This window comes from Schistocerca piceifrons, chromosome X (assembly GCF_021461385.2).
Source record: "Schistocerca piceifrons isolate TAMUIC-IGC-003096 chromosome X, iqSchPice1.1, whole genome shotgun sequence".
Lineage (NCBI taxonomy): Eukaryota > Metazoa > Arthropoda > Insecta > Orthoptera > Acrididae > Schistocerca > Schistocerca piceifrons.
Window position 1 is genome coordinate 231,748,916 of NC_060149.1, and position 18,278 is coordinate 231,767,193.

Here is an 18,278-nt window from a genome sequence, read left to right on the forward strand (position 1 = left end):
AACTCATCTGCTACCAGTCACGATTTCCTTTATTTTATTTTTCGCACGACGCGTTTCAGGAAATGATACCCACTTTCAAGTGTGTTTTTTGTGTTTCTTATGTCATTCCTATGTGATGTTGTCGATGTGTGAGATACTGCTTCATTTTTTTGGCTTTACTGCAATATATGAGAAGACACACGATTTTTAGTTGGTTGTCGGTCTTTTTGTGAAGTTAGTGGCGAAATTTAGAAGAATTTGTATTTACAGTTTCCTTATGGTTCATTTGTGCAGAGCCTCAAACACACTAAACATCGCATACAACTTGTTATCCACCTTTAAACATCGAATACATTTTTCACAAACAAACCAGTGACACAGATGTTCTTACAAGTAGTCAACAGAGATGATATTATAGGTCTTTCACGGAGTATGATATTTTTTTGTACAGAGGTTATTTACCTTAACAATTTGGATCATAATTTACTTACGTCTATTTTACAATTGTTCTTATTGCTATGTTTTACACAGATGTTTCGATAGTGTACTTAAATAAAAATAGTAACACACCTAAATAAGCACAATTGTAAAATAAACATAAGTAAATTATGATCCAAATTGTTAAGGCAAATAACCTCTCTACAAAAACATATCATAATCTGTGGAAGACCTATAATATCATCTCTGTTGACTACTTGTAAGAACATCTGTGTCACTGGTTTGTTTATGAAAAATGTTTTCGATGTTTAAAAGTGTACAACAAGTTGTATGTGATGTTTAGTGTGTTTGAGACTCTGCACAAATGGACCATTAGGAAACTGTCAGTACATATTCTTCTAAATTTCACCACTAACTTCACAAAAAGATCGACAACCAACTAAAATTCACGTGTTTTCTTATATATTGCAGTAAAGTCAACAAAATGAAGCAGAATCTCACACATCGACAACATCACATAGTAATGACATAACAAACACAAAAAACGTACTTGAAAATGGGAATTATTTCCCGAAACGCGTCGTGCGAAAAATAAAATAAAGGAAATGTGACTGGTAGCAGATGAGTTATTTATAAACAAACCTATTATATATTACCCCTTCAATCTGTGACGGCCTTACGCCTCGGTACTGGGTGGGCTCGTATGTCAGCATGGTATCAGTTTACAGATAGACGTTCGAGCCAACGTCTTGTTGCTCAATAGCCTCCCCATTATCCACGTACTCCTTCCCGCGGAGTGCCTCCTTCGTTGGGCCAAACAGATGGAAGGTACAAGATCCGGGCTGTTGGACAGTCCAATGATATTTTGTGAGCTCCTCTCGGGTGCGCCGACTTGAGTGAGGCCTTAGGTTGTCATGGAGAAGGAGAAGTCCGTTTGGATTTTTTTAGCGACAAACTAGCTGAAGTCCTTCCTTCACTTTTCTGAGGGTAGCGCAATACACTTCAAAGTTAACCGTTGCACCATAAGTGAGGAAATGTAACAGAATAACACTTTCACAGCCCCAGAATACCAGCGCCATGACTTTACTGGATGAGTGTGCGACTTTGAACTTTTTCTTCGAAGGAGAGGTGGTGTGGTGCCACTCTATGGATTGCCGTTTTGTTTTCGGTTCGAAGTGATGAACCCATGTTTAATTACCTGTGACGATCAGCCTCGTAACGCCCAAGAAATTCCACACAGATATCCCTTCGTTGTTCTTCATAATCTTCTGTTAGGAGGGGGAAATCCATCAGGCACTCACCTTTCAGTACATCAACTGGTGGACGAGTCTGTGAGCACAAGCAACAGACGTGTCCAGCTGAGCAGCGAGGTGTTTGATTGTGATTCGCCGATCACCTCGAATGAGAGTATCTGCACGTTTCAAAATTGCAAGAGCCACAGCTGTGTGCGGCCGAACGGCACGTGGGAGATCGGATAAGTTTGCGCGACCTTGTTGCGATATTGACAGACGTCTCGCCCAACGACTCTCCGTGCTTTTGTTCCCTGCCAGGTGTCCTCACACAATTTGCAGGCTTCTGTGAATATCTGCGATGCTCTGGTTTTCCACCAAAAGAAACTCAGTGATAACTCTTTGCTTGGAACGCACCTCAGTTAAAAACGCCATGTTATAGGCTACGTATAGCTCCGCCATCTATCGAAACTTCATGAAACGATATGGGCTGAAGCGGGAATATTACACGACACCTCACAATAAATTCCGCATTTTTTTCAACGGAAATTGGTAGAGAAAGAAACAAATGTATTGCATTACTTATTGAACGCTCCTAATATTAATTGTTATAGATTTAATATATTTAATTATTAGTGTGAATGAAAATTTGAATGCGAAGTAATATAATAAATAAGTAATGTTATGTCTACTAACTAAATATGCGTTAGCATGAAAACTGTGGCTGTACGGGTGAATCGTACTCCCAGGGGAAATTTGTGAAGTGTTAATCGCCTTCTTATGGTACTGGGAAAAAAGAAACGTTTTGCGATGATTCACTTACTTTAAGGATGAATTCTTATGATATTTGAGGGTTTTATAAATCTGTTTATTTAATAAATCTCTTATAAAATCTGTTAAGTTGTAATTGGTTCTTGGTAAAAGACACGAGATTTTGCAGTTTGATACTGATATCGGATTGGTTACGCTGTACACTAATAAGCCACAACATTATGACCTCTGCCGCGACGTTGGATGCCATCTCGTGGTGTTGCGGGAACGTGAAGCGGTAACAAAAGTGTGTCATCGGAGCGCACACGGACGGGGATCACCCTAGCGAGATATGGGCTGCAAATGGGGAAAACCATTCAGATAAGCGACTTTGTGAAAGGACAGTTTATTATCACACAAAGCCTGTGAACGAGTTTCTCTAAAACGGCGAAGCTGGTCGAATGTTTACGTGCTACTACTATGATCATCTACGGAAAGAGGTAGGAGGACAGTGAAATCACCACTAGATGCCAAATGGTTGGACGTCCATGACTCCTCACAGAACTAGGGGTTCGGAGATTTGTCTGCTCTGTAAAGTAGGATAGATCATGATTTGTGGCGTCTCTGCCGAAAGAGCACAATTCTGGTGCACGCCCAAGTGTTTCGGAGCACACCGTTCATCGTACATTGTTGAATATGGAGATCTGCAGGAAACCATCCCCACGTGTTCACATGTTGACCCAACGACATCGTCAATTACGATTCCAGTGGACTCGGAACCATCGGGATTCGGCCGTCGATCAACGGAAACGTGTCGGCTCTTCTGGCGAATCACATTTTTGATACACTAGGACGATAGTCGTCTCCACAAACGCCGTAATTGTGGTGAACGGTGGTCGAAACGTGCAGGCTGATGGGAGCAGTATTATGTAACGGGAGACATTCTTCTGCGCTTGCATGGGACCTGTGTTAGTTATCTAAGACACGCTGACAGCTGCGGGCTACCTGAATCCCTTCATGCTTGATGTCTTCCCCGACGGCAATGTCATCTTTTAGCAGTATAATTGTCTGTGTCTCGGAGCCAGAACTGTGCTGCAATAGTTTGAGGAGCATTACAGTGAACTCACGTTGATGTCTCGGTGACCAGATTCGTCTGATATAAATCCTATGGAACCCATATGGGTCAAAAAATGGTTCAAATGGCTCTGAGCACTATGGGACTCAACATCTATGGTCATAAGTCCCCTAGAACTTAGAACTACTTAAACCTAACTAACCTAAGGACATCACACACACACATGCCCGAGGCAGGATTCGAACCTGCGACCGTAGCAGCCTCGCGGTTCCGGACTGCAGCGCCAGAACCGCACGGCCACCGCGGCCGGCCCCATATGGGTCACTATCGGGGGCCGCCACCGCGGACGCAAATCAGCGGTCCGTTATTTACACGACCTGTGCGTTGACATCTAATGCCACATACCTCTGCAAACCTACCAAAAAACTACTGGATCCGTGATACGCATAGCCGGCCGATGTGGCCGAGCGGTTCTAGGTGCTTCAGTCTGGAACCGCGCGACTGCTACGGTCGCAGGTTCGAATCCTGTCTCGGGCATGGATGTGTGTAATGTCCTTAGGTTAGTTAGGTTTAAGTAGTTCTAAGTTCTAGGGGACTGATGACCTCAGATGTTAAGTCCCATAGTGATCAGAGCCATTATTTTCGTGATATGCATAATCAGTGATGTATTTCGTTTCAAAGACGGACAAACAAGCTACGGATGTGTGTATTAGGAGCAATGAATAGACGTAATAATCTGCGAAACTATGAGTTAAACTTGACCTTGGAGTGCTCACGTGCACGCTTGCTAGAGGCGGACGTGAGGAATTATGGATTTTATGTGCAAATTGTGACTTGTGAATAACTAAAATCGGCGTGCTGTATTGTACAAGTCAGGACCGAGAGCTGAATATTCGAGGCGTCAATTTGAGTAACACTTGAGTGAGCATTCTGTCACAGAAATCCGTTTTATAACCCTTTTCGTAACTGGTTCTGCTGCATACCATAAGCTGACTATTACGAGTGATTGTGACTGTGTGCGAGTGTCGAAACTGTAACTTAAGATTATCACGGGCTTGGCGGTGTTATTGCATCAACCAAGGGACAGTGTACTGAACTTCTCACGCATAAACTATCTATCGTTCAATAGCTCTGAGAAAATACCAGAAAACATCTGAGGCAACCTGTAGAGGCATGTAGTGCGGCTAGTTTCCGCTAAAGATATCTGTAGCTGAAGAACGTTATCCATTTTCTATCAGGCCAGGCGTGTGGACCGTACTGTAGCAGAAGAAATCAGCGAAATGTGAGTGGAGCTGTTTTCTGTGGGACGAACATTTAACAGCGCCATTGCAACTTCGAGGCTATAACTGTAGCTAGACGGAAATTTCTTTCCTGTTTCTTATATTTGATTAAAAAATTTGTCAAAATAAACGTATTATCATTTACGAACGCGTCTACATAATTTCGAAAAAGGTACTCTACGTTAGATTACTATGAAAAATTAATCCTCAGAATTAAAGAAGCCTGTGGTTTATTTAGACGAATTGTGGATTCACACACATTACAATATGGGTAAATTTTTCAGAGTGGTAGTGTGCGTGTTTTAATGTGAAAAATTTTGTTTTGAAAAAAAAATGGTAAAATGTTTTTGAAATGATTTTATCTAAAAGCATGAAATAAAATTGTTTAGGTAAACCTTTGCGCACCTTTGAATGATGCTCAAAATCATGTACAGCAAACGTGGCGCCAATTGAGAACGTAAAATACATAGTTTAACTTAGAATTTTGTGGAGCACTTTACGATATTTGTCTTTTGGGCTACATAATCCACCAGACAAATATTCTGTAGTACTCTTTGAAACTCTAAGCCAAACACTGAACCTTGAATTCTCAATCACCACTTCATTTGTTGTACATGATTTTCGAGCATCATTCAAAGGCGCATCAAATATTTTTCTAATCTATTTTATTTCATGCTTTGACGCAAATTATTTCACAAAATATTTAACATGCTTGTTTTTCAAATTTTTTTCAGAAACCACTAAATTTAATGTTTGTTTCCCTTATTACTTTTAAGCAATTAAGTATTTTTTTGCAAAATTAAAACTCGCGCTGATCCATTTACTACCCACTTCGTCCATTGCCTACTCTTCGTTTGGATATGAAAATTCGCACAAAAATTCATTGTGTAATTTCTAAGACTTTCACGGTTTCTCATTACTCAAATGTTGACCAAAAAACTGACGGTCAGTGTTTAGTTGTTGTGCTAAGCAGGGCATTGGACTATAAACGTGTAGTTTGCACGCATTCAGCTTGTAAGAATACAAGAGTGTACGTTATTGTTTCCTCCCTACCTCGTTTCTCGGGCGTAAACATGACGGTGCTGAGACGCTGGTCATGTCCTCAGCATGCTTAGCGGACAGTGGCTGCTATTAGTCGACCACAGTATTATTTCACCTGGGAGTGAGGACGGGACTGGGCTTATCATGAGCTGTTATACTGATATTCGCCAGGACGTGCTGAACCACTTCATATTGCATGCACAGCTGTCTGAAAGCAGGCACAGTGCAATGCACTTTCCTTCGTCACCACTGCACTTGTTTACTGTAACGTCACCGCGTGTTTCCGATAACGGCTACGGGCGACCAAGTGCAATAATACAGTGGTGGGATAGTACACGAGATTGGTGACGCGCAGCGACTTACCGTGCGATTGCCCAGATTGCGAACTCGGCAGGTGAGTCTCGCAGACTTTCCGACCAGCGCTGTCACGTTGAGCGGCGTCGACGGGTCGAAAGACGGCTCCGGCTGCGTCTGCGGCTGCGGCGGCTCCGCCTCGCGACCACCGCCTGCAAACATAACAGAACACTTTCTCAGAACCTGTCAGTCGGAGCACTTCAGTATCTTTCCCTGAGATCCAAAAGCGTACTGTAACTTCTGCAAGATAGAACTAATACAGGGTGCGAAAGGTTTTTTAGAACCCGTACAGAAACCAGACTGCTGTTATAATAGTCGGAGGACATGAAAGCGAAACAGTTGTTGAGAAGGGAGTGGGATAGGGTAGTAGCGTATCCCCTACGTCACTTCGTCTGTACACTAAAAATAAATGTCGTGCGACTAGGGCCTCCCGTCGGGTAGACCGTTCGCCAGGTGCAAGTCTTTCGATATGGCGCCACTTCGGCGACTTGCGCGTCGATGGGGATGAAATGATGATGATTAGGACAATACAACACCCAGTCCCTGAGCGGAGAAAATCTCCGACCCAGCCGGGAATCGAACCCGGGCCCCATGGTTGACATTGTGTCTCGCTGACCACTTTTTTATTTTTATTTTGTTCGGTAATGTTCGTTGCGTTTGGTCTGGGTGGACGTCATAGGACATCCGTTCAAGTTGATCATTGATTCCTTTACTCAGTTTTTTTTAATTACAGAGGGCCAGCGCCTCTCTGACTGAATACACTGAGCTACCGTTCTGACATCACGCAGCTACCGGGGGCGGACAGTCTGTACACTGAGCAAGCAATAAAAGAAGCCAAGGAGCAATTTGGAAAGGGAAGGAGGAGATTGGTGTTTAACGTCCCGTCGAAAACGAGTTCATTAGAGACGGAGCACAAGCTCGGATTAGGGCAAAGGAACCATCCAGGCATTTGCCTGAAACGATTCAGGGAAATCACAGAAAACCTAAATCAGGATGGCCGGAGACGGGTTTGAACCGTCATCCACACGAATGCGAGTCCAGTGTGCTAACCACTGCGCCACCTCGCTCGGTGGAAAGGGAACTGAAGTTCAGGGAAAAGAAATAAAAACTATGACAGAATTACAGCGTCATCAGCAAACCTGAGATACGACAAAGGGCGTGGAAGAGCAGTTGAGAGGGATGTACTGTGTCGTGAAAGAAGGATATAAGATGAACAGTAACAAAAGCAGAACAGGGATAATCGAATTAAATTAGGCGATGCTAAGGGAATTAGATTAGGAAATGAGACTAAAGAATAATGTAGGGGTTTTGCTATATGGGCAGTAAAATAACTGATAATGACTGAAGTTGAGAAGATATAAAATGCATACTGGCAATTACAAGAAAAGTATTTCTGAGAAACAAGAAATGTAAATATCTAATATAAATTTAATGGTTAGGGAGTCTTTTCTGAAGGCATTTGTGTAGAGTGTAGCCTTCCGTGGAAGTGAAAGGTGACAGATAAGCGGTTCAGACAACAAGAGAATAGAAGCTTTTGAATATTGGTTCTAAAGAAGAATACTGAAGATAAGGTGGGTGGTTCGGGCAACTAATACGGTGGTACTGAACCGAATTGGAGAAAAAAGAAATTTATCGGGTAACTTGAGTAGAAGAAGGAATCGCCAGTTTGGTAATGGAGGAAATAATAGGGGGTAAAAACTGAAGAGGGAGGCCAAGAGATGATTACAGTACTAAGGATCACGTGGATGTAAGTTACAGCAGTTTTGTACAGATGAAGAGACTTCCAGAGAACAGAATACCGTGGAGACGTGCATAAAATGATTCTTCTGGCTTCAGACCACAACAACAACAATAACAACAACAATATATTTGTCCTCAGTTGAAGGAACACTCTGAGGTCATTTGAGATGGGTCCTGATGTTAATACTGAAAAGAAATATGAAACAGACATACACTGACAAAAGGAATGCAGCTATTTGCTGTTACAAAATGATTACACAGCAAAATTTATCGAATTACACTACGTTAATAATCTCTCAGTGCCTGTGCTGTTATGAAGTGCGCTGCAAAGTTCCTTGGGACCTGCATACATGTCCGAAAGGACATTGCATCGTTCTTCTTACTTCGTACACGCATGCATGTTCGAAGGAACTTTCCATCGTATTTCTTAACAACACAGGCACTGCATTATCGTACCGAGCGAGGTGGCGCAGTGGTTAGAACACTGGACTCGCATTCGGGTGGACGAAGGTTCAAACCCGCGTCCGGCCATTCCTATTTAGGTTGTTCGTGATTTCCATAGATCGCTCCAGGCTAATTCCGGGGTGGTTCCTTTGAAAGGGCTCGGCCGATTTTCTTCCCCATCCCTGACACAATTCGAGCTTGTGCTCTGTCTCTAATGACATCTCTGTCGATGGGATGTTTAACTCAACCTTCCTTTCTCCCTTTTGCAGTATCGTACTTATCCGCCGATACCAGGCAGCGAATTACTTTTAAAATGCCCGCCCCCATGGAAATTGCATAATGTGTACGAGTGCAGGTTGTGACGCATGAACGACGGCATGTGGAAGTTTGGGTCGGACCATGAGCTATCCACGGATAGCTAAAGAGATTAAAGTGACCGCTAGCGTAAAGCGAGAAATCTGGGTTCGAGTCCCGGTCCGGCATAAATTTTCGCTGTCGTCATTCCAATTATTTTATTTTACACGTCTAGTTCCGTAGGACCAAATTGAGGTGCAAATCTCCAAGGTGATGGAACGTGTCCATCATATAGTTGATTGTCGCAACTGCGAATACATTTCATGATTCAATAATATCGTTGAAGGTAGAAGCTGTTGTTTCTGTTTTTCCTCTGTCTGAAAATCAAGCATGGCTTTTATAAACACCGACTTATGTGAAATGCCTTTTTTTTCTATTACACATACACACATTATATATATATACACTATGTGATCAAAAGTATTCGGAAACGCCCAGAAACATACGTTTTTCATATTAGGTGCATTGTGCTGCCACTTAATGCAAGGTACTCCATATCAGCGACCTCAGTAGTCATTAGACATCGTGAGAGAGCAGAATGGGGCGCTCCGCGGGACTCACGGACTTTGAACGTGGTCAGGTGATTGGGTGTCACTTGTGTCATACGTCTGTACGCGAGATTACCACACTCCTAAACCTCCCTAGGTCTACTGTTTCCGATGTGATAGTGAAGTGGAAACGTGAAGGGACACGTACAGCACAAAAGCGTACAGGACGACCTCGTCTGTTGACTGACAGAGACCGCCGACAGTTGAAGAGGATTGTAATGTGTAACACTCAGACATCTATCCAGACCATCACACAGGAGTTCCAAACTGTATCAGGATCCACTGCAAGTAATATGACAGTTAGGCGGGAGGTGAGAAAACTTGGGTTTCATGATTGAGAGTTTGCTCATAAGCCACACATCACGCCGGTAAAAGCCAAACGACGCCTCGCTTGGTGTACAGAGCGTGAACATTGGACGATTGAACAGTGCAAAAACGTTGTGTGGAGTGCAGCACTCCGTGAAGAATGGGCTGTCATTTTCCAAAAAATCTTCCAGCACCTGACTGAACGTGTGCCTGCGAGAGTGGAAGCTTTCATCAAGGTTAACGGTGGGCCAACAACATATTGAATTCCAGCATTACCGATGGAGGGCGCCACGAACTTGTATGTCAATTTCAGCCAGGTGTCCGGATACTTTTCATCACATAGTGTGTATTAATTGACTGTCGTTGTCAAAGGAACAATACTAGTGAAGAACACTGAAATATATCTTACATCGTGAGTGAGATGTAAACACAGAATAAATTTCAGCTTTGACAGAGCACTGACAACGTAGTCGAAAACAGAATGTTGTTCTTGTGCGGGTCCACAGCCTCAGTATGTTTAAACAACGGAAGCATGATCCATGCAGGCTGTAATCTATTTATTGTCTGTGCTATCAGCTAAATTCGACTGTCGATCATTTTCAAACACTTCTCACAAGCCTCAAGCTTCACATCATATTTAATTAAATAGCCAGTATATTTTTAACGGCACACATCTTTTTATTTGCCTGTGTAGCAAAAATACAATTTATTTGTCACTTCGTCGCTTCATGTTACATGAATGATCACACCAAGGACGAATTAGTTATTTCTACATGATCAAAAGCACATGAAGCCACATAAAAAAGTAACAATTATCTGAGCACAAAAGTCGTCGACCACGAACTCAATAAGGCAAGATCTGACTACTGCTTTTTTTAAAACTTTAAGTAAGAAGATCTGTGTATTAGCAATAATAAATGAATTAAAGATGGTTAGTGTTTGCTTGTTTCCGAGAAACAACGTATTAATTCCAGTAACTCAGTGATTGCATATAAAGAACATTATTTAATAGCTTATAAAAGTAAAGTTACTACTGCTTCATAATACTTGATAACAGTGAACTTTTACGGATAGAATGTCTTACGGTTTAGTTCAAAGTTGTCATATAGCAAAGGCCTTAAGCCACACAGTATAATAATCGGTATATAGCATCTATTAAGTCAGAATACGATCTTTTGCTTCCATTGGGTAAACATTTAGTTAGCCTACAAAGTAAGAGAAGTGTTTCTGAAGTATTTGTTAAGAAAAGTGATCTTGCTGATTAAAAGCCAACCCAGCAGTAATAGTTAAGCAATGTGAATAATAACTGATGTAAGCAAAAATATTTTACAATTTTTAAGTAATGAGAAATGGTATTAATTGTTCTTGTTACCGTTGAAAGATTACACAAAGATTACCAGTGAGCTTAACAGAATTATTTTATGACAGTAATAAATGTTAGATATTTTACAGTCAATGGTAATTGCTATGTTAAAACCAAGCTGTAAGCATCCATTTCTCTACACTAGTAGTAACAGTAATAATGAAATAATTCTTGCAGTTTAACTGCGTGTATCTTCACCATTTTAGTTCTCCAACACATTTACAGTTATAGTAATCTGCTGAATACATATTGAAGAGTTTTGTAAGGTACATACAGTCCTTTCCCTCGGTAAATATTCAGGTAAAGTACCATGACACTATGTTCCCATGTCTCAAGGCACAATAAATTTTAATTAAAGCATTCAGAGTTTATGCTTCTTTATACAGTTCTAGAACGCACTTTCAAAATTAGAGCTCACGTCTTTAACGAAATTTTGAGGCAGTTGAACTTTTAAAAACAAAGAAAACACTCAAGTTATTAGCTATACTAAAATTTAGTTGGAACATTTCACGGTAAGTAGCAGCTCTTGCCTTTGCTGGATATGCATGAACTGCACTGTACCCATCGTGGAAACTGGAGAAGAAGATCAAAGCAGGTATTACGGTATACCGATAGTTTTACTTTAGGGACCGTCTGACTACAACTGAATGAAACAACTTTCATGCCAAGGCATCTTCAGTGGCAGGTTGCGTTGATGATTTTCTACATATTACGCTCCTGTTGCATTTTTGGTGTTGTTCCTCTTCTTATAAATGGCAATTTGCGGTTTTTTCCCCACATTTCACAGTTCGAGGAACTGAACACCAAAAATGCAATAGGAACGTAATATGTAGAAAATCGTCCACGCAACCTGCCACTGAAGATACCTTGCAGAAAATAAAGGCGAAGAACGTATGGCACGAAAATTATGTTTCATTCAGTTGTAGTCAGACGCTCCATAAAGTAAAAATCATCAGTATACCGTAATATTGCACGCAACTGAGGAAGACAGGACTACAAATATTGAAGATGTCAAAGCAGGTAGGAAGTGAAGTGTTAATTAATGGCCAATTTACATTGCCTGGGGTGTTCGGATTCCGTTTGCCCATGTCACAGCTGTATGACATACTAGGCACACTGTAAAGCATTTCAGTTATTAGCTGGTTAGTATAGTGTACAAATAAGAACAACCAAAATAGCTCTCCAGCTTTTCGTTATTTAAAAATCGTTGATAGTTTATTCTACAACTTTTCCATTTTCAGCATATGGTTTCAGCTAAAGTAATTAATAAAAAGACACCGTAATTTATCTATAAATGAGAGTGATTACTTAATTAATAAAGGCACACAATTTTAACTAGTTAATTACATGTGTGAGAACATTCAACTTTTTTAAAAGGTAAAGGCGTGAGGTAGTGAGGAGAAGGTGCTAGAGACCGTTTTCAGTGATCGAGATTAGCAGAGCTGACGATATGAAATTGAACCGTTAGGTCGTTACAAGTAGATGTCGAATTGTGCGATGTATGTAAATGGTTTGAGTGAGCAAGGAGTCGGAGCAGCATACACTGAAGTGCTCAGGAAAATCTACGAGAATTCTTCAGCTTATGTTAACATCGGCGAATCAACTAAAGAATTCCGCATCATGCGGGGTGTCAAGCAAGGCGATCCCATCTCGCCAAAACTGTTCTCTGCTGTATTGGAAATGGCTATGTCAAAGCTGAGCTGGGAAGGTAAGGGAATTAGAGTTAATGGAAGAAGGCTTACCAACTTGAGATTTGCTGACGATATTGCCTTACTGACCAAAGACTTCGCAGAGATCCAAAACTTAGTTACAGATCTTGCATCGGAATGTCAGCTGGTTGGATTGAACATGAACCTTTCCAAAACAAAAGTAATGTCCAACAAATGGGTCCCAGCTGGAGATGTGAAAGTCAAGGACAGTCTACTAGAAGAGGTCAGTGAATATGTCTACCTTGGCCAGATTATAAATATGAAGGGAGACATAAGGCCAGAAATCTATCGACGCATCAAGCTTGGCTGGCAAGCATTTGGGAAGAATTCAAAAGTATTCAGATCAAAAATGCCAGTAAATCTGAAGAAAGCAGTATTTGATCAATGCATTCTTCTTGTGATGACGTATGGCTGCGAGACATGGACACTGAACTCATTTACAAAAGGGAAACTTAGGACAGCACAGAGAGCCATGGAGAGATCAATGCTGGGCTATACAAGAAAGGACAGGGAAAGGGCAGATGACATCCGATCTGTGACGAAGGTTAATGACATCTTAGAGACAGTAGGTTACTTGAAATGGCGGTGGGCTGGCCACGTCGCAAGGAGAAAAGACAACAGATGGACGAAGCTAGTACTGGAGTGGACTCCGAGAGAGCACCGGAGGCCTAGAGGAAGACCACCAGACAGATGGGACAAAGACATCAAGAATATCGCTGGTAACACCTGGCAGAGAACTGCCCGAGACTGTCCCACTTGGAGAAGACTGCTGAAAGCCTACCTGAATCCACGACTCGAAGAGGCCACATCATTTAATGACTGAATTAGCTGATGATGATGATGATGTAAATGGTTTTGTGACAAAATACGTGATAGTTCAGTCATTGTCGTATTATGATGGAGTTGTTGTGATTTTGTGGGTTATGTTGCATTGTTGTTAAGTTTTGTGATAGATAATTGGTTAACAAGTGGACGGGAATATGCTTCTATATGCTTCTGTAATACGGTACCTGATGTAATAATGAACTATGTACGACTACCCTTGCGAGAGGCCGGCCGCTGTGGCCGAGCGGTTCTAGGCGCCTCAGTCCGGAACCGTGCTGCTGCTACGGTCGCAGGTTCGAATCCTGCCGCGGGCATGGATGTGTGTGATGTCCTTAGGTTAGTTAGGTTTAAGTAGTTCTAAGTCTAGGTGACTGATGACCTCAGATGTTAAGTCCCATAGTGCTTAGAGCCATTTGAATCTTGCGAGAGGGGAAGGGAGAATGATGCGATTTCCTTTCTGCAGGTGGCGTTACCATCGAGAAAGTCCAGGATGGATACAAGCATTCTAAGGATACTGCACCTCTTCGAGGAGAAGTAGTGGACGCACTACGAAACCAATTACTCTAAGCAGAAGTGTAGTGTTGCTTTCCAGGCAGGAGGACGTCGTGTTGACAAGTCACCTGTGATCATTAAGGCTAACATAAAATATATGAGAAATAACAGATGAGATACGAAGATTGGAAGAGACATTCGCCAGGATTCATTTCTAAGCTGGAAGTTAAGGAATATTAGGGGAAATACGGGGAGAGTACCAGGGGTTACGACTCTCGTATGGGCGATTAAGAGATCTGTTGTGCCAAGTGCTGTATTTAGCTCCGCGTACGCTGATGCGACGGGAGAGGGGATGACTGGATGCTGGTATAAAGTTGCTGAAGACGATGTTTGAAACAGCAGTTAATGACAACATCCAGGAATTAAATAACACCCTGCGAGGCAGTTCCGGGGAGTGCGCATAGCAATAGAACGACAGTGGAGTGGCGTACCACACAGTTCGAAAATCTTGAGCAAGGTTAGTTGAATAACACCAGCAATATGCGAGAATTAACTGCGGAATTAACAGAGTATATGAAGACAATGATAGGAACAATCAAGAGGGATTTTGACACGGAACAAGCTCGACTATTCTTACTAGATGTAAGACTGGCCATAGCAATGTTGCTACGATGCCTGACAGACAGCCTAGGTGATGCAACGTGGCAGGAGGCAGTACACCATGAAGTACACAGACAATTAAGTCCTACATTGCTACCTCCAAGGCAATTTCTAGCTGGCCTGCGTAAGGTTCAACAAGAATTAACGGCTGAACTATAGCATATAGCAGAACCAACGGAACAGAGTTTGTCACTGTTTTATTATACGGCAACAGTCGAGATTCAGACCGATGGAGACAGGTTCATTTATTTGTTTGGTTCCCAGTGGTAAGTGTGGATGTGCACCATCAGTGTTTCATGATCCAACCCTACCCTGTAAAACGGGAATCCAAGGGCAAATTTGTACAGGTGAAAAGTAGGAGGCATTGCTAATCTCCAAGGAGAGAAATAACTACTTATTGATGTCAACGAATGAGCTCAGTTTGTGTCAGAGAGAGGGAATTATGATACGTCCAACTAGGACTGTCCAGACAGCCACGTGAGTGTGTGAAGTGCAGTTATTCCTGTGTGAAGGAGGAGCGGTGTAAAGAACTTAAGCTTCTAAATCAATGCAATCAAAAGATATGGCCATTTATGTCACATATGCTGATACTCGCAAACTCACGTACCAAAACGTACAGATCAGCTACATATATACATAATTAAGTTTGTACGGAACCCTCAGAACGCGAATCCTATTCGCACATCTCCGCTTTTATTCCTCTACAACAGCTTTCGCTTGGTGCAGAGCCCTTCGCTCTCATTTTAATTCCCGCTGTTTGCCTATTTCTGTATGTCAGTCTGCCTTCCGTGTTTGCTATTGTGTTCACACTACAGCTGAACCGTTTGTGCTCCAGGCTCACCAGGAACGCCTGTCCCCCTTTGTGCCACAAAGCCGTCTTTTTATAAGATGAGCCTTTCTTTTCTCATTTCGCGGATGTGTGTACAGAAATGCGTCAATCTTCGTAAATTTGTGCCGCTGCCTGAAAAGAATTATTTTGGACTAACAAGCTAATCGGCTTTCCTAAATAAACTTTTAGAAAGAAATGTTTTCTTTTCCACATCAAAGTCAAAACCAAAATATAGAATTACCAAATAGACTGCAGAGTATAAATAGGACACGTTAATTTAGGATGAGCACGTTAGTTTGACACCGACTTCGCTGTGTGAACAAGTGCTCATTATTTCTTTACACACAATAAAGTCAGCGTCAAATATTTCTACATTAACAGTTAAGTAAAAATGTTTTCTATATACCAAGAGCACATTTTTGAGGATCAGGATGGAAGGGACGAGGAACGAGGAGAAGAAAGAGAAGTAAGGAGGGGGAAAGAAGAGTTCAGTTTTGATGTTCCTTCGACATGAAGATATTTAGAGTTGGACCAGTATCCCTTCTGTTCAAATAAACAGAAAGGCCTAGTCTGTAGTTCTGCGGAAGTAATCATCCGGACGTTCCCCGTGAATGACTTAGAGATATCATGAAAGACCGACATGTGGATGGCTGCAAGTACATATCACGCTGTAATAAAAAGTAAAATAGCCTAGAATTGTTGTTTGTAGTCAGCAGAGAAGCTGGAGCAGCTGTGTAGATCGTGCAAAATTTGCTCAGAGCTATGTTTCAATTAATCGAAGATTTGCAACACAGTTAACAGCGAGTGGCCCCAAGTGTTCCAAACAATCTAAGAGTTTTTGTCTTATTTTATTTTTTCATTAGAATAAGTGGTCATCCATACTCATTGTTTAGTTCTATAATTTAGTAAACTATTCACAAATGCTGCATTACGACATATCTACTCTCAAAGTCTGCTCGTTACTTCGCCAGATTACAATGCTTCTTTGTTATCTGGTTGGTGAAAATTTAGTGAATATCTTGTAAAGAACGTAGAGGAGGCTGATAGCTCTAAATTTATTTTATATCTTGTCTGTCTTCTTTCTTTCGAAGTAGATTAACTACAGTATTAGTACAGTTTTGGGCAACTTTCCATTTTCACAAAAATGATATAAAGCTTTGTACAGCTTTTCCTCCAGCTTCAGTAGTTGCTACTGAAATATCATCCTATATATGAGCCTTACCTTTCTTCATTCCTCAAATGAATTTACACACTTCGCATGGGCATTACATTCAGAATGTTAAAATTTTTCTTACTGCATAATTGTTCATATATCCAAATATTGAAAGAAGATTTGGAGAACTTGCATGATTTTCTAGTTATTGTTAGTTACCCCTGCCATCTGCCGTCGTAAATCATGAAAGTTATCTACCTAGTATAGATTTCTGTTTTGTTTTCTTAATTGCTTTCTCTTGCCATATTGTCATTGTATATTCTAACATCCTCTTTTAAATATTTACGAATAGTTTTGTTTAATTCTGCATATTCCACCATGTCCCTGCTATCGTTTGCTTCAAGCTCCCGCCATCTCTTTAATAGCTTCCACGTTCCATTTGAAATTTTGATTTGCTTTTTACATCCCTGCAACTAACTGTTGTCTGTAAAATTTATTTTGATAAATAATTGCACTTTCGTCTTCACATTATAATCGTAATTTTATATGGTAATGGGCCGGCCGGGGTGGACGAGCGGTTCTAAGCGCTACAGTCTGGAGCCGCGCGACCGCTACGGTCGCAGGTTCGAATCCTGCCTCGGGCATGGATGTGTGTGATGCCCTTATGTTAGTTAGGTTTAAGTAGTTCTAAGTTCTAGGGGACTGATGATCTCATAAGTTAAGTCCCATACTGCTCCGAGTCATTTTTTTTAATATGGTTCAAATGGCTCTGAGCACTATGGGACTCAACTGCTGAGGTCATTAGTCCCCTAGAACTTAGAACTAGTTAAACCTAACTAACCTAAGGACATCACAAACATCCATGCCCGAGGCAGGATTCGAACCTGCGACCGTAGCGGTCTTGCGGTTCCAGACTGCAGCGCCTTTAACCGCACGGCCACTTCGGCCGGCTATTTAATATGATGATGTGCTTGCACATCTTTTGTGCATCTCCCTATTCTTAAATAAATGCCGGTAATCTACATCTCTGACTTCTTGCGTAATGAGTCCGCTCCTTTCTTGTTCTTATTCGCTTTTACTCTGCATCTTACGAGTCTGTGATGACTTGAAATTGAAACATCGTTAAGAGCCGTCACATTTCGTACAATGTTCAGTTACGAGGGTTGGAACTTTGATAGTGGCAACTATTTATTTACAGCTCGTACAAAATAGATAAGTGTTTCAAAGTTTTACTGACTTTCAAAGTAGTCACCAGCATTGTGTATAACCCGTTGCCAGTGATATGGAAGTCATAGGATACTCTTAGCAGTGCCAGTTGTGTTGACAGTTCGAGCGGTGCGGTCTATTGCCCGACGAATTTGTAGCAGTTCTGAAGCGAATGCCGTGAAGTGTTTCCTTCAGTTTAGAAATCGAATTGAACTCACGAGGGCTTAACTCAGGGGTGTGCAGTAGGCGGTATAGCACTTAGCAGTATTCAGTTTTTCGAGACACTTCTGATGACCCTAATTCATCCTGTTTCATCTTATGTAATTCCTCTTCCAATTATACTAACCTGTTCCTAAATCAAAATCAAAATCTGTCGTCAGCTGCACAAAAATTTTTATTTCACTTAACCGGTTCAGACAGATTAGTCGTTCATCTTCCTAAGTTTGTAACAGGGCTAGAGCTTAGGTAAACCGACATCAAATAAGGATTGGACGATAAAGACG

At 41.5% G+C, this 18,278-nt stretch overlaps 1 protein-coding gene across 2 annotated transcripts in view; it reads right to left on the bottom strand.

Moving 5' to 3' along the window:
* The window catches only part of LOC124721797 (protein turtle homolog B-like), a 406,195-nt gene that overhangs the window by 217,674 nt on the left and 170,243 nt on the right, over positions 1–18,278 (bottom strand). For both annotated transcript variants that reach the window (XM_047246920.1, XM_047246919.1), the window contains exon 2: positions 6,156–6,298. In XM_047246920.1, coding sequence (XP_047102876.1) covers positions 6,156–6,298 — 143 coding nt within the window. The remainder of the gene's footprint in view (positions 1–6,155; positions 6,299–18,278) is intronic.